Source organism: Podarcis bocagei (assembly GCF_964188305.1).
Source record: "Podarcis bocagei genome assembly, chromosome: 7".
Lineage (NCBI taxonomy): Eukaryota > Metazoa > Chordata > Lepidosauria > Squamata > Lacertidae > Podarcis > Podarcis bocagei.
In genome coordinates, this window is record NC_138132.1 from 42,469,261 (window position 1) to 42,491,140 (window position 21,880).

The 21,880-nt window shown below is 44.9% G+C and overlaps 1 protein-coding gene across 1 annotated transcript in view; it reads left to right on the plus strand.

The window, feature by feature from the left end:
- Positions 1 to 1,065: 1,065 nt before the first annotated feature.
- SLC12A4 (solute carrier family 12 member 4) overlaps positions 1,066 to 21,880 on the plus strand; it is a 59,276-nt gene continuing 38,461 nt past the window's right edge. Inside the window, exon 1 of the mRNA XM_081202692.1 lies at positions 1,066 to 1,342. Coding sequence (XP_081058818.1) covers positions 1,189 to 1,342 — 154 coding nt within the window. The 5' untranslated portion in view covers positions 1,066 to 1,188. The remainder of the gene's footprint in view (positions 1,343 to 21,880) is intronic.

Consider the following 21,880-nt stretch of genomic DNA (forward strand, 5'->3'; position numbering starts at 1 on the left):
TGGCTGTCGCCCTTTGGGTCGGGTGGAGCACAAAGCAAGGTCAGTGGTAGATGGAGTCAAAGCTAATGCCAGGCAAAGCCAGAGCCCATGACAGGCAGCGCCAACTAAGGCAAGATTTGACCCACTCTCCATCCTGCTGAGTTCTAATAGGGGAACACGGAGACTAAAAGAGGAGGCAGCTGATGGTGACGGTTATCCTCTGGACAGGTCATAAGTTGTAAGTCCGGCAGGCTTGGGGGAATCAAGACTAAGGTTGGTGGGACAGCACCTCCTTTCCCCTAATGGACCAGCCTCCACTGAATTCTTTTTAGAGCAGGCTCTCCCAATCTGGTGCCTCCCAGATGTTTTCGACTACAGCTCCCATCAGCCCCAGCAAGCACTGGCTGGGGCTGATGGGAGTTGTAGTCAAAAACATCTCTGTGTTGGGGGGGTACTAGTTAAGACTCTGGACTTAATGGTCTTTCTGGGCTGATAAAGTGCATTATTTCAAAATGTGGCAAGCCAGCCCTGCTGTATTTGGGGGGGGGGGTCAGCCTCCTGCACATCTTGCTGTGTGGGGGCCTTGACCTCTGCCCCAAAGCCTAAGGGCACAACCGTTGCAATCCGGATCGGGGGCAGGAAATCTGTGGCCCTCTCCAGCTGGTGTAGGACTTCCATTTCCCATTAGCCACAGCCAGCGTGGCCAATGGTCGCAGCTGGTCGGAGGAGGAATCCGACAACATCTAGACGGCCACAGGTTCACACCCCTCATCCCCACGCCAAGCGCTTCTATATATGCTCTTTGCTTGTGGGATCTTTGCCTCTCGCTGAGTGGTCGCGGGCTGGCAGCTGGGGGCCAGGACCCCTTCTCTTCCGTTTCCCGCAACCGTGCTCCTCCTCTCTGCCCCTCACTCATCCCCCGACAGCGTTTTGCTGGGGGAAACAGACCCCACCCCCGGGGGCGTGGTGAATGCCCCCCCCCGTGATCCCAGCTTCTTTTTTTGCAGCCTGGAGGGGGGAATGGGTGGAGTCGACGAGCCGGGTTTCCTGAGAGGAAGTGACCCAAGGCTGCTGGAATGCCAGCCTGGCCCCGCGGCGGGTGCTGCTGCTGCGCGCCTCTTGCTCTCTCCGCTGCGCCCCGCCTGCTCCTGAGAAGCCCCACCGGAGGCAGAGGCGGAGGGAGAGGTGGGCCGCGGCGTGGCCGAGACGATGCCGCACTTCACCGTCGTGCCGGTGGAGGACAAGCACCGGACGGACTACGACAACTTGGAAGGACTCAGCTGGGTGGATTACAGCGAGCCCGGCGACGGGGCGCGCCGCGCTTCCCACCAGCGCGATGCCTACGACACGGTCAGCTCCGACGGTGAGTGGAGGGAAAGTTGGGCCGACGGCTGCAAAGTTGGCTGGCGTGTTGTGGGTGTGTGCGTGGCGGCGGCGGCGGCGGCCTCTCCCTCCCCTTCCCTCCAGTCGCCTTTCTCTCTCTCTGTCTCTCTCTTTCTAGATATCGCTTTTGTGTCCCGTTACTTCTGGTGGGAGGGAGCAGGTGGAGCTCGCGGAGAAAAGGTCCCTGAGCATGCGAAGAGTTCCAGAGCCGCTCTCCACTAAGGCTGAGGAGAGAGGCGTTTCTCAGGGCGTCTGCAGAGTAACGGAGGAGGGGTGTCTCTGAGCATGTGGAGAGTGGTGGGGGCGGCTCCGCCTTGTGTTCTCAGCTCTTCAGCGACTGCCGGGAAGGGAACTGCAGTGTGGGGCTCTTCAGGTGTTTCTGGATTCCTGATAGGCATTGGCAGTCCAAAAACATCTGGAGGGGCCATACGTTCCTGATCCCTGCGGAGGAGAAAATGTGTGTCTCATGAGTGTGTGCAGAATGGCAGTGAGATGCCTTTGCCTTGTAGCTAACTCCCGGGTCTTATCTGTGCCATTGTGGTTGTTTAGTCACGTCCGACTCTTCGTGATCCCATGGACCAGAGCACGCCAGGCACTCCTGTCTTCAATCTGTGCCATACAGACCCTTTTTCTTTTGACCACCCTGGACAATTGGGCATCATCAGCAAACTTGACCTCCCTCGCTGCTCACTCTTCATGCTAGGTTGTTTATGATCAAGTTAAGAAGGCTATTATTTTTAGCATTAGACTTTTAGACCACTCTTCATCCAACAATCTCAGGGCATTGTAGAAACAACAGAAGACAAATGACAAAGGGGCATGTTCAGAGAGGGGCAGTAAGGATGGCGAGTGGCCTGGAAAGCAGGTCCTATGAGGAAGGATTGGAAAAGCTGGGTATGTTCAGCCTAGCTCAGAGAAGGTCTAGAGCAGGGTTTCCCAAACTTGGGCCCTCAGCTGTTTTTGAACTGCAGTTCCCATCATCCCTGACCACTGGTCTTGCTAGCTAGCGATGATGGGAGTTGTAGTCCAAAAACACTGGTCTAGAGGAAGGCATGATAGCTGTCCTTGAATATCTGAAGAGTTGTTGTGCATATGCTGGAACAGGCTGGTTCCCTGTAGCTCCAGGATGCACTAGGTGGACTTTAGACCTGATGCGGCAGGGCTTCTTGTAATGCTCTTATCTGCTGTGGTTAATAGATATCTGCTGGTAGACATATGCTTGGCAGAAGGCTAGGTTTGGCAGGAAAGTGACAGGATGAAAAAGCCAATTAAATATTTGTACCTTCCAAGAGAGGAGGAGTTTTAGCTCATGCATCTTAATGCTGAGCTTAATGCTGTGACAAGTGACCTCCCACTTCCACACACCTGTGTCAAAGCAGGTTTGGCCCTCCAGACGTTGTTGGACTCCACCCGGCCATATAAAATCATGCTTTGGGTGGACCTGGTCTTATAAATATTGAAGTAAATAAAATGTGCCTATTATATCTGTATCCTGTTCTTCCCCTCTTCCCTATCCAGGATGCCCAGAGTGGTGTTCTCTTGCAACACTGAGGTAGGCATAGTGAAACACTGTAGGGGAGGCTAGGCCACTTCGTAGCTTTCTAGACAACCAGGGATCTGAACCCTGGTTTCTCATTTCCAGTGTAGTTTAACAACCAGTCACTCTTCCCAGGGAACTCTGAGGGGATTGTAGCTCTGTGGGGGGATCAGTAGTCTCCTAACAATTCTCAGTATCCTTAACAAACTACAGATTCTATGGGGGAAGCCATGACTGTTTATAGTGCTATGATGCTGCTCTAAATGCGTAGGGCAGATGGGGCCTTATTTCCAGACCAAACAGAATCTGGCATCTATCTTTCTTGAAATGAAGCACTGATCTGATGGGCTATGCAGTTCCTTTCTGTCTGCTCTTCTTTACTATCCAGTTCCGTTAATCTGTAATGTTCCACAAAGTTTCACTCCTTAAAATGAAGAACAGCTGGGATGTGTACAAATATGAGAAACGAAAGCTTCAATCCTAAAAACACCAGAGAGTCAGCCTCTTTGAACGCTCAGTGGGACTTACCGTATGTTTTGTGGAAATACTTCCCAGGTTAAAAAAAAAAAAAGCCAAGGGAACTGCTAACTATTTTGGAGACTCCTAAATCTAAAAAGGCCCTGTGTATGCCAGAGGGTTTTTTTTTTCTAAAGTTCCTCCCCACTCCCTCATTCTTCTGATTCTTCCTTCTCCATGGAAATAGCCAAAAGGCTCAAAGTGCTTTCACCCACCCTGCCACTTCAATTCACATTTTCATGAATAGGGAGCCTGTTGATGTTGGGGTGGAAGAGCCATGTTAGTCATAAGGCCTCAGCCCTTTTTTTCAGATGCCTTAGGAAATGATCTCAAGAACTCTCCCCTAATAGGGTGGCACTGTCTTATTACAGGGAAATGCAATGGAATGGTTACAGCTGTCTTCTCCACCCTGATGTCCTCCGAGTCCATTGGCCATGCTGGTTAGAGCTGATGAAAGTTGTAGTCCAAAGCATTCAGAGGACCGCAAGGGTGGTGAAGGTTGGTTTTATATGACCAGAGTTACTATCTTAATCATTGGGAGTCAGAAGGAAATGCTTTCTTGTTTCAGACACCTGTTTAAAATGGTCATTTTTGGTATGCATTGATTTAAATGTAATGCAGCTCCAGGGAGTCATGACGTGCATCTTCTGCAACCAAACCAATCATGGTTCAGAGTAGGGTTCAGGAGTGGAGCTGCTTTGATTGATTTAATTGGCTAATGATATTCACCTAAAGTCGGGTGTGAGAGAACTTATTGCTCAGTCCTCTAGGCTGCTCAGCTGCATTTGATGATGTAAATCAGGCTTGCAGGATCTATGTTGTAGTCTTTTACTAGGACACCAGGGGCCACCAATCAGAACCAGGTGCAAAATGAGTCCAGTTAGTGTACGTGGGGCCATGCAGTGGAGTGACCTGTGTTTAGAGCAGCGATGTCTAATGGGCAGAATGAGGGTAAGAACTTAATCTTGCAACCCTTGATCTGGATAGCCTTTTGTACTGGGTATTGCAGTGACACAGGGGGTTAGAATGTTGAGATAGGGATTTGGGTTCAGATTTTCCCACATGGCCATGAAGTTTGTTGTGTGGTGAGCATTGGTCTGCAAAACACTCAAAGCCTAACCTACATCAACAGTTTTTTTAAAAAAATCGGTTTTATTGCAAAGCATATATTGTAAATCTGTTTGAGACTTTTTAGTATGAAGTAATATCCAAGTATAATACTATTGCAAATTGTTTTAGGACATTGTATTATATTGTGGGAACCAATTTATCAGTTCAATAAACTAAACTCAGGGTTGTGGTCAGCTAAGTCCTACACAGAGTAGTAGACCCAGTAAAAATAACCATCCAAGTTAGTTGTTTCCATTGGCTTTTCTGGGTCTATTCTGAGCAGGACTATTGTTGAGTACCAAAGTAACCAGTCAGTCAGTCAGTCATTCAAGGTGGAGCTATAAGGAGAACCATGCACGCTGCCTTAGGAAGATAGGAAGCTGCCTTACACTGAATGAGACCATTGGTCCATCTAGCTCCATATTGTCTACACTGATTGGCAGTGGCTCCCCAGAGTTTCAGACAGGAGCTTCTCCCAGCTCTGCCTGGAGATGCTGGGGATTGAACCTGCAACCTTCTGAACTGTGGTCCTTCCTACAGTCTTAAGCTCCTTGGAAGAATAAGTGTAATAATTTATTTATTTTTAAAGAAATGCTTGGGGTTATATCTAAAGGTTGTCCATAAGCTTCAGTTTATGCAGGACTCTCTGCCACTGGTCTTCTGGCAGTCTTAGCTCAACTCAGCTGGTTTCTTATTTAGCTTGGTGCCGTCAGACATTTGGCTTGGATGCCGATCAGCAGAACATAAGTGTGCCCATTTGCTGAAGCTTGGGCGGTGGTAGCCTTTTCAACAATTACTTGGTAAACTGCAAAGCTGGAAGCATTTAGTCAAAAGCTGCTCACTACAGGCCTAGTGAGCAGCTATTTTAATGGGTGGAGGAAACACCAGGGAACTGCTGCAGCTTGTTTTTGAAAGTCAGGCTGTCCAGGATTTTTTAAAAAGCAACAATGACAGATCATGTTTTAAAAGCACTTGTGTTAAATTCTGAGGCTGCAGAAGGGTTGGCAATTCTAAAAATATATATTTAGTTATTTGTTGTTTTTATTTTTCCTGTGCTCAAGATTTCAGCCTGTGATGCTGCAAGTTCCTGTTCAGATTTATATGAACATTTGCCTTACACAACTTAAGGGTATTTGCTTCATCTGGCCAATGACTTTTCTGCTGTTTAGCAATGGATCTTTAATGAAAGGGCTGTGACACAGTGGTGGAGCATTTGTTTTGACTGCAGCAGGCCTCAGGTTCCATCCCCAGCATCTCATAAGAACATAAAAAAGCCTGCTGGATCAGGCCAGTGGTCCATCTAGTCCAGCATCCTGCTCTCCCAGGGGCCAACCAGATGCCTGTGGGATGCATGCAATCAGGACCTGAGTGCAAGAGCATTCTCCTCCTCTGGCGGTTTCCAGCAGAGCCATTCCCCATCAGTGTAAATGGTACTGAGCTAGATGGACCAATGATCTGATTCGGTATGTGGTTGATTCCTATGTTCTTCGGTCTCTGTCAAAGTTGTTTTTGCATAATAAACTGTTCCACTCTTCAGCCCCTGCAACCTATAGTAGTGTTGTGAGCTCATGAACGATCCATGGGGAATTGGATCTTCAGCAGTAGTCCTATGTCGGTTTCACCCTCCCCTGCCAAGTCTGGTTGCTGCTGTGGAGGAGTCCACTTCCTGCCTTCACCCTCTCTGCCCACACCTGGTACATTTGCCTTAAACACTGGGGTGAAAAAAGTCACTCAGGTGTTCATAGAATCAAAGAATTGTAGAGTTGGAAGGGAAACCCAAGGGTCATCTTGTCCAACCCCTGTTAAGGCATCCATAACAGATGGCTATCTAACTTCTGCTTAAAAACCTCCAGTGAAAGAGAGTCCACAACATCCTGATGGAGTCCAGTTATTCATTTGTTTGAATAATAATATGGATTTTGCATTTTAAGAAAGTGGGGACTCTGGTGCTAAAGAGAGTGGCTTGGATCTGATGGAGCCCTTCAGCAAACAGAAATGGAAGGACATGGAGCATTTTCAATTATTCCTTCTGTGCCACCACCGGGTGCTGATTTGAAGGGTTCACCCAGTCCTTGGGAGCAGAGAAGTGGGAGTCAAGGGCCCCTTGTTCCCTGAATGGAACTCTGAAACTACCCCATTGACTTAAATGCTGAGGTCTGTGTTGTAGATAATAGAACTGTTTAACCAAGTGCTTTCTCTTTTGTTGACATAAACTTGTGATTCTCTGTTCTTTAAAGTTTAAACTCTCTAATCTCCGGCTGCTGTTTGCTTTTCCTCTTGTGGTCATTCCTGCACTTAGTCCTGCAGAGGTAGAGGGCTTTAAAATACCTAGATTAGACAGAGAGCAGGAATGAGATATAAAACCGCTGTGTAAATAACTTGGGGCGTGATCTTGTCGTGGTGTTCAGCAGGTCAGATATGGAAGTTTGACAGATCTGCAAACACTCAATGCATTGCATTGGCATATTTGCCAGTGACGGCCACGCCAGGCAATCACACCCCATTCATGCCTTGTAGGGCTCTTTGCCTTTCACCATCGTTTATGCACAATGGGTTATTATTTCATAATTTATTTCAGTTGCAGAATTTTCTTGTTGCAGAATTCCAAAAGCAAGCCAAGACCTAGGTTGCTGTTGGAGCTTCTAGTGTCCTGTACCAAGGACTGTATCCAGATAAGTTCCACTTAAAGTAGACCCACTGATTTCATTAGTTTCAATGGGTCCTACTCTGAGTAGAACTAATATTGGGTACAACCCCAGATTTTCATTTTTTCTTTAAAGTAGGACCTGGGATACCAGGGTTCAGATCCCTACTCCCTACCCAGAAGCTTACTGGGTGGCCTTGGGCCAGTCACTGCCTCTCAGTCTAACCTACCTCACAGGGTTGTTGTGAGGATAAACTGGAGAGGGAGGGAACCATGTGTGGCCACCTTCAGGTCCTTGGAGTAAATGTAGGATAGTAAAGGTAAAGGGACCCCTGACCATTAGGTCCAGTCGTGGCTGCTCATCTCGCTTTATTGGCCGAGGGAGCCGATGTACAGCTTCCAGGTCATGTGGCCAGCATGAATAAGCCGCTTCTGGCGAACCAGAGCAGCACACGGAAATGCCGTTTACCTTCCCGCCCTATTTATCTACTTGCACTTTGACATGCTTTCGAACTGCTAGGTTGGCAGGAGCTGGGACTGAGCAACAGCAGCGCACCCCGTCGCAGGGATTCGAACCGCTGACCTTCTGATTGACAAGTCCTAAGCTCTGTGGTTTAACGCACAGCGCCATCCATGTTAGAAATGTAATAAATCAGCCCATTGCTGCAGAGGCCATGGGGCAACAGAAGGAGTATAGGTAAGATTGGCTGTAGGGTCCCCTGCAACTAGAGTGACCCAGTGTCGCTGAAATGTTTGCATGTACGTATGTGCCATGTCATTGTTGTCGCATATGTACAGCAGTAGTTGGGTACACATAGGTTCCTGATGCTAAGAACAATATTTTTGACCAGTGAGAAGGCAAACAGGCCTAAATGTATGTCAGGCACATCCATGGATGTTCTCCAGTAGTAGATCCAACAGCAAACTAAAAGTGTGTGGGGGTGTTTTTTTTTTTGGGGGGGGGAGAACACTTCATTTTCAGTCCCTGCATTAGTTGCAAAGTTTATTTATTCATTTGTTCATTTATATCCTGCCCTTCCTCCCAAAGGAGTTTACTGGAAAACCTTGGGCCAGCCACTGCCTTCTTCCTTTATTCTACCTCAAAGACTTGTTGTGATGATAAAATGGGAAGAATCTCATATTTGTTAACGTGAGGTCTTTGAAGATATTTTGGAATGCAGAAATGTGATGAACAAAATTATAAACGATACCAGATGAGAGTTTGGGTGGGAGGGGAAGCGAAGAAGAAGAAGAAGAAGAAGAAGAAGAAGAAGAAGAAGAAGAAGAAGAAGAAGAAGAAGAAGAAGAAGAAGAAGAAGAAGAAGAAGAAGAAGAAGAAGAAGAAGCAGCAGCAGCAGCAGCAGCAGCTATTTTTTCTGTGGGAATTTGTTTATTTATTTATTGCATTTATACCCTACCTTTCCTCCAAGAAGCTTGAAGTGGTGTGCATCAGAGTTCTCTTCCTCCCCCATTTTATCCTCACAACAACAACAACACTGTAAGGAAGGTAGCCGTGTTGGTCTGCCATAGTCAAAATAAAAAAATTCCTTCCAGTAGCACCTTAAAGACCAACTAAGTTAGTTCTTGGTATGAGCTTTCGTGTGCATGCACACTTCTTCAGATACACTGAATCTGTGTATCTGAAGAAGTGTGCATGCACACGAAAGCTCATACCAAGAACTAACTTAGTTGGTCTTTAAGGTGCTACTGGAAGGAATTTTTTTATTTTGACTGTAAGGAAGGTTAGGCTGCAAGATGGCGACTGGCCCAAGGTCACCTGGGATTTGAACCCCTGTCTCCCAGGCCTAGTTCAACACACCCTAACCAATGATACTTACTGACTCTTACCCACCTTTCACTATAATAAGGTCTCAGGGCAAGTTGCAATGAAATAATAATACAATACTAAGACAGTACTAAGACAATTGCAATGGTTATGTGTCCAAAGAAAAACCGTTGCTGTGGGGAGGGAGGGAGCATAGCTCAGTGACAGATCATATAGTTTGTCCCTGGAATCTTCAGTTAAAGGGGTCTTAGGTGGTCAGGAAGACCCTTTTGTGCCAGATGAGCTGGAAAGCAGCTGCCAATCAGATCAAAGAACACTGCACTAGATGCACAAATCATCTGCTCTGGTGTAAGGCAGCTTCCTATTTCTCTCTGAGCCAATCAGGTTTGAGGGTGCTATGGCTGAGCCTAGAGAGTTCCAAAGAGTTCTGTGGCAGTTGTGGACTGTGAATCAGCTGATGTTGGTTGGTTAGGTGGTTAGGAAGGCCCAACAGAGACTCCCATTTCCTCAGGGTCTTGCGACAATGTCAAACAAAAATTGATGATCTCCTTCTACTGTGTGCATTCTACTGTGTCCTTTCATACTATATAACAGTGTGGTACGCTGGTTTGACAGTCACGGACAGGAAGTCCCTACAGAGGGTGGCGAATACAGCACATGACATCATGGGCTGTCCTCAGAGTTCACTAGATGACATCGTGGGAGTCCGCTGCCTCAGGAGAGCGAGGAAAATACTTAGGGATGAGTCACCCTGGCCAGCACTTCTTTAATCTCCTACCTTCGGGCAGGAGATACAGAAGTATAGTTAGCCGTACCAACAGGTTAAAGAACAGTTTTTATCCATGGGCTGTTGGGCTGCTGAATGGAAAAAAATAGTGGTGTAATTGACTTCTGACAAGCACACAGAGTGCGAACAAGACTGAGTGTATGGGTGGCGGGCTCGTTTAATTTCACTGCACACAGGTGGTGTAGTGACAATAAAGGTTTATTCATCATCATCATCATTATTATTATTTGTTGGCAGAAATTCAGGAGATCATATGAGATACTAAATCTCTGGGTGACTTGGATGTGCTGCTTTAATAAGATTAATTTCAAAAGCTTTCTCCCTGTTGCTGCATGGAAGCCTCTGAAGACAGATGAGGCTTTGTCTCAGCTTGCTGCACCTTCAAAGACCCAACTTCTCTGTGTGCATCAACATTTAACTTTTCTTCTCTCCCCCCCCCCCCCGGAGCAATTTATTTCCCTGGTTTGCACCAATGTGCCTTGTGTTTCTTTGCTCTTTTAAATATTATTTTCCTCCTGAGCTCGGTTGTCAACTATGATATCTCCCGCCCCTTTGGGGTCTGAAGCAATACAGTCCTTATGCACACTTACCTGTGTATAGGGAGCTGCCATTTTTTGGCTGGTTTTGGTAACCAAGTTAAACTTGTGGTTGCCGAGACCTTGGTTACTCCTGTTGTCACTGGCTTTTTTGTTATACCTCCATGAGAGATCAGGAACAATCTCCTCTCCACCCCAGCTTTCAGTCTGGGGAGGGTGATGGGGAAGGGTCACAGCTTAGTGCTAGAGTATCTGTTTTGCAGTCAGAAGTTCCAGGTTCAATCACTGACATCTCCGAGTAGAACTGGGGAGAGACTCCTGTCTAAAACCAATGTCAATCTGTGCAGACAAAACTGAGATAGATTGACCAATGGTTTAACTTGATATAAGACAGTTTCCTGTGTTCTGGGCTGACTGCTGCACAGCTAGGGTAAGTAAACATGCATAAGGTTGCATTATAAAATGATTACTTCTCCTCTACAAAGAGAACCAGTGTCATTTTTGTATTTTGCCAACTCAAGTGTGACAAAGCTGCATTTGGTGTCCTGCAGAAAGTTGTGTATCTTCCAATAACTTTTGTTTGTTGATCTGAAACCGCTAATAAGGCAGGCTGTCACTGACCTAGTTTGGGAGTGTGCCACTGTTGACTTTACTGTCTGATTGCCAGGTGCATAAATTCTTTTAGTTTGCAGACATGGCAGCATTAATGCAATCAGATGTAAACCCTCCAAGGTACTGGAGGCTGGCCTTTTCAGTCCAGCAATCAAATGGGTTCTTCTTATATCAATATCTTTCAATTTAAAAAAATAATAATCTTATGAACTATGGGTTAGGAATCATGTGAGGAACCATTTTTAACTTTTTAAACATGATGTGTGTAACTTGCTTGGTCACACTTGTTTTGGAAGTAGAGGTTTTAAATACACAGAGTTGAAATGCGTCAGAGCTTTGGGAAACTCATCTGGAGGTTGGTTATACTGCGGTGGCTAGCTTGAGGCTGATAATGCCTTTTGCTTGCCTGGTTGGAGAAGGGTGTGTACATTTATGTAGAAACTAGCATATTACATTTGTTCTGCCCCATTTCACCACTGGTACATGCCCCCCAGAAGGCTGCCTACAAGGCAGCCTTCCCTTGGGCAGAAAAGTGTTCACCCCATCTCTGCACACAGGTTCATGGTATGTACAGATCAATGTCTGGTAGGGTGGGGCCATGCCTGTTGGCCCAGCCTCTGACCTTGTGGCCTGCCTGCACAGAGCCTAGCAGCAGAGATTGAAAGTTGCTAAGAGAACTGAAAATGGCTGTCCCATCTGGAAATACTCTTGCTCTGGACCCTGGGGTAGGCAGATCAAAGGGAAAGAGGCATATGGTGGGGCTGGATTTCATTGACAGCTTGAAGGGTGCAAACTGATGAGGAAGCTCCCTCATCTTCTGATCTAGCTCTTCTGCCATCTACAGACAGATGTGTGTGGGCAGGCTGTAGCTAACGGATGTTGCATGTAACATTCTTGGGCTGCTACTGATTCCAAGTTGCATTAGATTATTAGGAACGTAGATATCTGCCTAATACCGAGTCAGGCCATTGGGCCATATAGCTTTGTGGTATCTTCACTAGCTTTGTGGCAGCAGTTATCCAAGGTTTTGGGAAGAAGTCTTTCTCTGCCCTATCTGGAGATGCCTGGTGTTTGAACAGAAAAGCTCATTCTAAAGTAATAATAATAATAAATGTTTCTTTTGCATTAAAAATAATTAAGTTAAATATATATATTGATCAATTAATCTGGGATATTTTCTTAGCTAGGTCAAAATGTTTTTTTCTCATTTGAACTAACAAATGAATTGACCAGTCATTGCTAGAGCTGCAAAGGCTGGGGTGTGTGGGTGGGGGTGGGAGGAGGAATTGCCTATTCCTCCTGCCACTCCTCCCCTAGCCTCCACATCTCTATGCAGCCCTAGTTATTAGTAAAGATTATAATACTATTACTTTGCATTTATAAAGCACTTTCTAATCTTCAAAGTGCTTCATGTTCATCTCCGTAACCCTTTCAACAGCCTTGTGAGGCCTGAGGCAAGGCTGATCCCCCACCCCCCACCTAATTCTCTGAGGCAAGGAAGATCTGGAAAATAGGACTCTAGAAACTAGCCTATTACGTTTGTTCTGGGGGAGGAGGCGGTGGCAAAGTTTTGAAGATCCTGCCTGTCACATCCAAGGGGAGGTGTCATCTTAATTTTCTAATGTCTTCCAACTCAGTCAGGTAAATGAGCAGTCATGTAATTATATCTGGACTTTTCAAGTGTATTGGAAGACTTGGAGAAAGGACTTGTGTGATGAGCAAACAGTATTATAAACAGCCTTCCAGGATGTTGTAATTTGCAGCTGGAAGATTGCCTGCTAATGCAGTTGCCTTGTGCTAAGTCTGACCATTGGTTCATATAACTCAGTATTGTTTACACTGACTGGCAGCTGCTCTCCAGGGTTTCAGGCAGGGGACATTCTAGCACCATCTGGAGAAGCTGTGGGTTGAACCTGGGACTTCCTGTGTGCAAAGAAGGTGCTCTGTCATTGAGCTACAGCTGTTCCTTGACCATTTTACTGTGTACTGTTCTGGTTGCCTCACCTCAAAAAGGATATTGTAAAGTTGAAAAAGGTTCAGAAAAAGGCAACCAAAATGATGAAGGGGATGGAAGTGACTCCCCTAGGAAGAAACATGGCAGCATAAGAGGTGACCTCATAGAAGTTTATAAAATTATGTGGATAGAGAGCATCTTTTCTTTCTCGCCTAACAGTTAGAACTCATGGACACCCAGTGAAGCTGAATGTTGGAAGATAAAACCAAAGCATTTCTTAGAAAGTGCATAGCTAAACTTTGGAACTTCCTGCCACAGGAGACAGTGATGGTCACCAACCTAGATGGCTTTAAAAGAGGATTAGACCAATTCATGGAGGAGGCTATCCATGGGTACAAGCCATGATGGCCATGCTCTGCCTCTACAGTTGGAGGCAGCAATGCTTCTGAATAACAGTTGCAGGAAGCCACGGGGAAAGGTAGTGCTTTTGTGTTCAGATTCTGCTTGTGGATTTCCCACAGGCATTTGTTTGGCCACTGAGAACAGGATGCTGGACTAGATGGGTCATTGGCCTGGTCCAGAAAGCTCTTATGTCCTTATATACATCCCTGCAGCTTTTCCCACCAGCTATGGCAAATAAATAGGAACTGTACTCTTGGGGAGCGGGTAGATTCTGAGAAGGAAAATAGAAAGAAGAGTTCCTCGCACTATTATTTATTTATTTATTTATTTATTTATTTATTTATTTATTTATTTATTTCCCGCCCACCTGGCTGGTTTCCCCAACCACTCTGGCTTTGCCATCTCCGATGGATGCTTTTCTGTTTTGTTTTTCCTATGTCTGGAGGGTGCTCAGTGAAACCACTTTTGTTGGGAAATGTGGTCCTAAAGAGCCATCTAGTGTGTTCACTGGCAAAGTGAAATGTGAACTCTGGGCCTCCTGGTTCACAGCTTGGTTGGTACCCTTGCCTCTCAGCAGCAGTGGCCACTCTGCTGCAAAAAAAAAAGAAGGGAAAAAAGCTACCTGATTACCCTTTAATGAACAGCTTAAACCTGGCTTGTTTGCAGCAGTGAAGCCCCCTGCTAAGTGGAGATTAAGGCCGTTTCCTGATCTCTTGGCCAGCAAAGAAGTCTACCAAAAAAAACATACAACCCCTTTGCACTCATTATTTCCTTTTATAAGCAAATGTCACAGAATGGGCGACACTCAGCACAACAGCAGCATAAGAGCTGGTACTGGTAAGTGGTTTCCAAGTTTTGTGTATGTTGGTGGGACTTCTGTGCTTGGAATAAAAAATCTTAAGTGTTTTTACTGGTTGATAATGTCCTCCACCTTAACAGGATAGATTTATTTGCAAGCTGGCAAACCAAGCATTCTGGGTTTTTTTGTAAAGTCTTACAAGGGGAAAGGCTTGGGGCTCACTGGTAGAGCACCAGCTCTGCGTACAGAAAGCCCCAGGTTCAATCCCTGGGAAAACCCCTGCCTGGGACCCTGGAGAGCTGCTGCCAGTCAGTGGAGGCAGTACTGAGCTAGATGGATCAATGGCCTGTCTCTGTATAAAGCAGCTTTCTATGTTCCTGTTCAGGGTGTTTGTTCTGTTTATATGTTGGCATGGGCTAGTCATAGTCTTCTACCTGTCAGTTGGGACCCACAGGTGGGTCCTGAGGCCACACCAGGTGGGTTGCAACAAAGCTGCCACCACCATGTTGTAATCCAGCTCAGTATGACTGGACCAGACATGAGTGAAATCCTTAATTCTGTTCTAGGAAAATGTGCAGAAATCGAAATTTAAAGCTAGTACTCTGGATAGAAGTTCTCAGCAAACAACTGGGCTCTGAACACAAAACTGTTGTTACACGTAAAAGTGATCACAAGTGCTTCAGCATGAAGTTCTGAAGTTTTTGAGAAATAAATCGCCGACATAGGCTTTTTTTATTTGACAACTCATAAATGTGGCTTTTTAAGATTGGCATACCTTATAGATGTGTTCAGTTGCTTTAATGAAAAACCTCAATGCCAGGAAGAAATTTTACAATTTTTGACTGTTAAGATAATGGAGGCATTTAAAAAATGCTGAAACTGATTGAGGGGTTAGTAAGAAAATTCCACTGACATAGTTCCAACAGTTGCACAATTTTTTAATTATTATTATTTTATAAAGGTCAAACAATAAAATTTGCTTATAGCAAAGGAGTTGTTATGCAATGTGCAAAACAGTAAATTACAAGTTTTGGTTCCTATTTCCACCCAAAATTCTGAGGGTATATAGTGGATACAGTCACTATACGCTGTACACAGTCTCTGGAATTAAGATATGAGTTCCAGAAACAATTCATTGAGCTCTAATGTGACGCAAGTACACTTTCAATAACTAACATCACCAAAGTGTAGGATTTTGGTTAGTAAATGATACCCAGAATTGGCAACTGGTGCTGTCACCTGCTTCCTGCTATTTGGTACCAACCATGGTAACCCTAATCATCATCATCATCATCATCTAGGAGAAACATGCCCAGGTGTCAGACTGAAATTGTGAGTCTGTCAGTCGCTTCTTGGCCTTTCAGCTAAGATGAAATGTCAGCATCACTGGCTTTCATTTAGTACTAATGCTAAAGCAAAGCTAAGAATAGTGCTTTGTGAGTTGCCATTTTAGAATGAATAGTAATTCATTGCTAGCACTGTTTATAAATCAAGAGTGAAAATGTACAGTTGGGTCCCATTTTGCAGATTGGGAATCAGAGGTGAGTCTCAAGTCTAGAGCAGTTTAAGACCACTGGGGTAGATGATGAAATGTTCTGATTTCTGTTGTGTGTGTGGTTATTCTTTGCATGCAGGATTATTTGTAGGTTATTGTTGTATTTAAAGGATTTGATTGGGATTGGAGGACCTCTAGCCTCCTAGCCTAATTATGTCATATAATTTTCTTTCTTTCTTTTTTGTGTGGGATGTCTTATGGGGAATTTGTGTAGTTGGAAAATCTGCTTTTTAAAACACCCTGTTCCCAACCATTTAGTCCAGAGTCTACAATTACCTAATTCAATACACATGAGCAAAGGTGTCCAAGGTACTCCTGTAGGGATTTTTCAGGAGTACTTTACTTCTGCAGTTTTCAAACACCATGCATAGGTTTTATGTGTCTCGTTTTGTCTCCGCAAGTAGGCTGGTATTCAGGAGTCAATCCTGGAGTTCTCAGTAGTCATGGGGGATTTGAGGGATGTGGCCACATGCAGTGATATTTCAGGTCCTTCCCTTGATTTATCAGTTTGGACCACCTTCTGGTGAGAGAGGCCCATGCAATTCGCCCCATCCAGTACAGTACACTATGTATTTCCATGCTTCAGTCATCATCAGCTCCCCCATCGCTAGCCATATAAACTTATGAGACCTTTGTAGATATTTCTGTCCAAGAGGCATAGCTGCTGAAGCAGAAAACTACAATTAGGATTAGTTTCTCACAGTGGCCTAAGGCCATTGTGTTTCACCCACATGGAAACCACCCATTGTAAGTGTTTTCAGGACAAAATGAATGCTCACGGCTGTACTTCACATGGCAGGGGATTTAGTGAGGTTTCGTGTGTCAGTCTGTCTGTCTATACATCTGGATGCAAGTTTTGTGTGATCAAAGCCTCACCTCATATTCACATTTTGAAAACAAGGAGTTTGTTTTGCTGAGCTGTGTTAATTCTCCAAGAGGGCTAACTTGTTGAGGCTTGTTGTTGCATAGTTTAAATTGCTGAAATAGGAGCCCAAGAATGTGTTGTGTCAAAGAGAGAGAGAGAGGCTCCAGCATGTTAATTGCAGTTGCCCTATCCAACATTTGCAAAACTCCTGTTGCTTCTTGTGGAAAATGAGGAGGAGATTAAGCAATGTTTTGGCTAGAGTGGTCCATGCTTCTCCTATAGGTGGGGCTCACAGCAGGCATGCAGTGCCTGTCTCCCTGCCCCCTGCAAAGGCACATTTGTGTTGTATGATGCAACATTGCAGAACCAGCTCCAACATGCTTGTCTATCACTTGATTTCTTTGCCACAAGCATTGAATGTGTGAACTGTCTTCATCAAAAAGTATTGTGTATTGATACGGTACTGATGCAAAAATTATGTCTGTGGTGTTGGAACTGTAATGGCTGGTTTGTGCATTCAAGTCATTCAAGTTAGCTTTTGCTAACCTGGTTTACTTGGGTGAAAATGAGATCATCCTTGAAGTCTTAAATTGCAAGAGCTGACAAGTCTGTGGTTGAATCCCTTTTGTATTCTTCCACATTCTGGTAGCTTTTGATAGCAGCATCATGTCTGATGGAATTCACTTGTCTGATGGTCTACGGCCAGCGGCAGACCTTGGCGCCTCAAATTTCAGCGATGCCAAAATTCACCCTCCCGTGTCTCACCTTTCATTCAACATCATAGTTGTGGCGTCCCAAAGGCTCCTTGCCCAGTTCACTCCCCTAAATCTGCCTCTGCTGTGGCAAAGTTAAATAGCTTTCTGGCAACCAGCCTAGATGTACAAAAGCTGTTATGATTGTTATTACTTTAGGAAGATGCCAGATGGGAGAGTGTCACGTAAAACCTTCATGGTCATAGCATGGATAGCAGCCAAACAAGCCAAGTTGACACCTTGCATTGCACTCTGCAGTGTTGGCATGGATGGACCAGCAGTCTGGTAATGGCTGGTACTTGTGGGTTTATTTGCATGGCTTTGGTTTGGATGCCATTCATTGGCTTAGGCTCCCTAAAATGTGTACACCTTTAAAGACAGGAGTGGGTAGGCCCAACAAATAATAGCAAGGGACATTAAGGAGGTGTATAAGATTATGCCAGCTGTGGAGAAAGAGAAGATTTTCTCCCTCATAGTGCTAGAACCCGTGAACATCCAAGGAAGCTGAATGCTGGAAGAGGAAGTAGGTCTTCACAGCCCATAGTCATCCATCAACTTGGATGACTTTAAAAGAGGATTAGGCGAATTGATGGAACATAAGGCTGTCAGTTGATGCTAGCCACAAAGGCCTTTACTGTTACGAGGCAGAATTTCTCTGAATGCCAGTTGCTGGAAATCACAAGTGTGGGGAGTGCTGAAGGTCCTGCTTGTGGGCTTCCCATGGGCATCTTGTTGGCAACTGTGTGAACAGAATGCTGGACTAGATGGGCCTTTGACCTGATCCAGCAGGGCTCTTAGACTCAGGTGTTGCTAGACTCCAGCACAAGCCAGCCTAGCAAGTGGTCAAGGAAGATGGGAGTTGTGGTTCATCAACTTTTGGATGGCCACATGTTTTGCCATAAAACATCAGCCCAGTTGGTGAGTGTATGTATGTGTCCTCTTCCCCATCCCCCAAATTATTGCTCAGCTCTTCAGCATTCTTCTTGCTTGACTGGCCAGAAGGAGCCGTCTCGCCTTGGTGATCATTTGGCAAAATGCCCAGCAGAGGATTAGCCACCCAAAAAGAAAGAAAGGAAATACCATTCCCCTGCAGGTGCTGTTGGGCTGCCGCTTTCATAATTCCTGACAGCTGGCCATGAAGGCTGGGGATGATGGGGGTTGGAGTCCAGGACTGGAGAACTCAGATCTGGAGGACTGCAGGTTTCCCTACCCCTAATGACTAGTCAATGGTTTAAACCTAAGGACATGCCTATATTGGCAATTTTGACTTGTTTTGTAGCTGTCTTACTATTTGTGGCGTCTCCAAGGAAGCCTAGGAAACTGGGATTTGTTTTCTTAGAGATCTCCACCTACTCCTGAAGACCCTCTGAAGGGGTGTTGTATTGAGTCCTGCCTTTCCAGTAGCATCTACTGTAATACACAGTGGCTCTCCAAAGGCTCAGGCAGAAGGATTCTTCTTTACCTAGCTCTGCTACTTGATATAATTTCAGCTGGAGATACCAAAGACTGAAGCTGAGCCCTAATGCATGCAGAGGGTGTGCTCCGGGCACTTGTGAACATCCTTTACCAAATCACAAGGTTGTCCTGTATCTTTCCCCAACCCTCTATTCTCCGCCATTATCATTCTTTGGTTTGTAAGCTTTGAGGGGTGGGAATCTGTTGTCTTGCTTTGGAAAGCATAACCCTCTTGGCTTGTGTGCACTTGCATCTTTCTGTTATCTGTAAAATGTAATTTTATCTTTATCTGGGAGCTATCACCGTTCAGAAAGGGATTTATTTGCACTGTACGTGTGCTGTTTCTGCATACCACAAGGCAGTAGGTGCTGGTCTGTTAGGGCAAGCGACCACTACCCCACCAACCTCAGTTTGTTCTCAGCCAACCCCCACCTGCCTGCCAGCTTCCTTCCTCCTCCCTTGTCTTGGTGCTGCCTTTGTATAATACAATAGGGAGGAGGATGGGGGCAAAAATAGAATAAGCTGTTGTTGGCTCTGACTGCATCTTCCTTCCACCCTGCTAGTCTTAATGGGTACTAGCCACCACTGCCACAAGGCTTTAGATTTCAGTGACCACTGAAACATCTTCTGTCATCTTCTTTAATACAGTGGTACCTCGGGTTACATACACTTTAGGTTACATTCGCTTCAGGTTACAGACTCCACTAACCCAGAAATAGTACCTTTGCTTCAGGATGAGAACAGAAATTGTGTGGCGGCGGCGTGGCAGCAGGAGGCCCCATTAGCTAAAGTGGTGCTTCAGGTTAAGAACAGTTTCAGGTTAAGAATGGACCTCTGGAATGAATTAAGTTCTTTACCCGAGGTACCACTGTAGCTCATGTTTGGCAGTGAGGCTTGGAGGGGTTACACCATCAGGGTCATATTGGTTTTGATTTCGCCTGATGATCAGGAGCCCTATGTAGTGTGCTTGGCTGATCAATACAGTACCATGCAGCTGTGCAGCCGGTAGTCAGAGACTGTTGGTGTCCATTCCAGGGAAGTACACAACTGAATCTGTTTTGCTTTTGTTCTTGGCACCCTGGTGCTTCACAAATACCTGGTGCTAAATGTGGTCTAAAGTACTGGAAGGAGAAGGAGAATGGTGAGCCCCGTTGCAGAGAAAGGCAAAGGGTTCTTGCTAAGGGGTAGGTATTCCTTGATTTGGGACCTGTAATATTTCTGTGGTTTGGTCTGCTTATGCTTCTTTCTTTCTCTCTCTCTCTCTTTCTTTCTTTCTTTCTTTCTTTTTCTTTCTGAAGCAGTTGTTTCTCTTGTAGAATCCTTCAGGTGGCAACATTTGAAATGGGTATTTATTGATTTCTTTTGTTTTTCATTCCCATTTTTGAAAATGCTTCATTTTAGAAAATTAGCTATAGAGTGAAGTGTGTATTGAACACAATACACCTCAAAGGTTGGTGGGCTCTCCTTCACTGGAGATTTTAAAGCAGAGGTTGGAAGGCCATCTGTCAGGGATTCTTTAGCTGTGATTCCTGCATTGCAAGGACTTGGACTAGATGAAGCTTGGGGTCCCTTCCAACTTAACAATTCTGTGATTCTATAATTGGGTAATTGGAATGGGTATGATACCTGCCAGATCTAAAACTGAAGTTGTAAATAACTTCTGCATGTGCTGAGCACAGTTCTTCAGACATGCTAAAATAAGCGTGCTGCTAGTTTTCGGTGCCTTCAGTATATAATGTAAGGGTAGCCTATTGGACTACTGTATTGTAAGAGTATGTAAGGGTAGCCTATTGGACTACTGAATTGTATGTAAGGGTATGTAATAGTATGTAAGGGTATGTAAGGGTAGCCTATTGGACTACTGAATACATTCAATCACCCTAAACTGTGTGTGATGTTTTAATTTGTTGGAAGTCCCCCAGAGTGGCTGGGGCAACCCAGATAGATGGGCAACATATAAATCATCAATTATGAGTATCAAAATAATAATATTAAAGCTTTGAACTTGTCTGAATGTTTTGCAGACACATTTATTCAAGCTTGTGTTTGGTTGAATTGTCCTTCACTTGGAAAAATCCTTAGCTGCTGTTGTGATGTGTTGTAATTATATTTTCGTGTGTTTTAAGAATCTTGTAAAGCACCCCTGGACAAGACTTAAGGCTTGTGAGATCTTTCCTCTAGAGCAGCCATCCCCAAACTCGGCCCTCCAGATGTTTAGGGATGACCCCATCATCCCTGACCACTGGTCCTGTTAGCTAGGGATGATGGGAGTTGTAGTTCCAAAACATCTGGAGGGCCGAGTTTGGGGATGCCTGCTCTAGATGCACCAACTAGAGCATGGTGCAAAAGACATAGACTTAGAAGGAAAGATTCCTGAGTCCCAAAATCTCTTTTGAGCACCAGAAAGTAATGGAGCTTGCAGTCTTACTACTGCACGAAATTTCCTCTCTTCTCTACCCCACCCCAAGCTTTCTTCATTGCAGCAGTATAATTTTTTTTTGGGGGGGGGTCATTATTTTTGTTGCCATTGTTAAACAGTTGGGAGGCCAATTCTTTTTGCTGTATTCCAAGTCACCCAGAGATCTGCCAGCAGTTCCTGATCTCCCATCTTCATACTCCAGCTGTAAAGTGCCTTATGAGGGCAGTGTGCCCTGAAAAACCTTTAACTTTAAAAAAATCTAGCATTTAAACCATCCTGAACAGCTCAATCATAGCTATACATGACATGTCAAGTCAGAACTTAGTTCCGTTACATTTAATGGGGCTTCCAGGTAAGTAGGTGTAGGATTGCAACCAAAATGCCCTTAATGGCATATGAATTGTTATTTTTTGGCCCCAGTCAAATATTTTAGTTGAGTTACTTTTGGCTTATGCATAAATTTTTCAAATATTTTCAAGAGAGAGAGGTCACAAGTCTTGGGCTTGGTTAGGTAATAATAACAAACCATGTGAGGTAGCCCTTAATTCCTTAAATGAAATTCTGTTGCGTTTAATAATCCTTTTTTAAAAAACGAAAAAGGCAAATGATTTGCCCATGTGTTGGCAACTGCATTTCCTAAAGTTAAGACACAAATGCCTCAGGCTTCCAGTAATTGATTGGTCTATTCTGAAGCAAAATTCAATATTGCTAATGAAGATCAAACTCTTGACGTCAGCTCGCTTTGGAGAACTTACATATGTTGCAGCTGGAATCATTGACTGAAGTTGG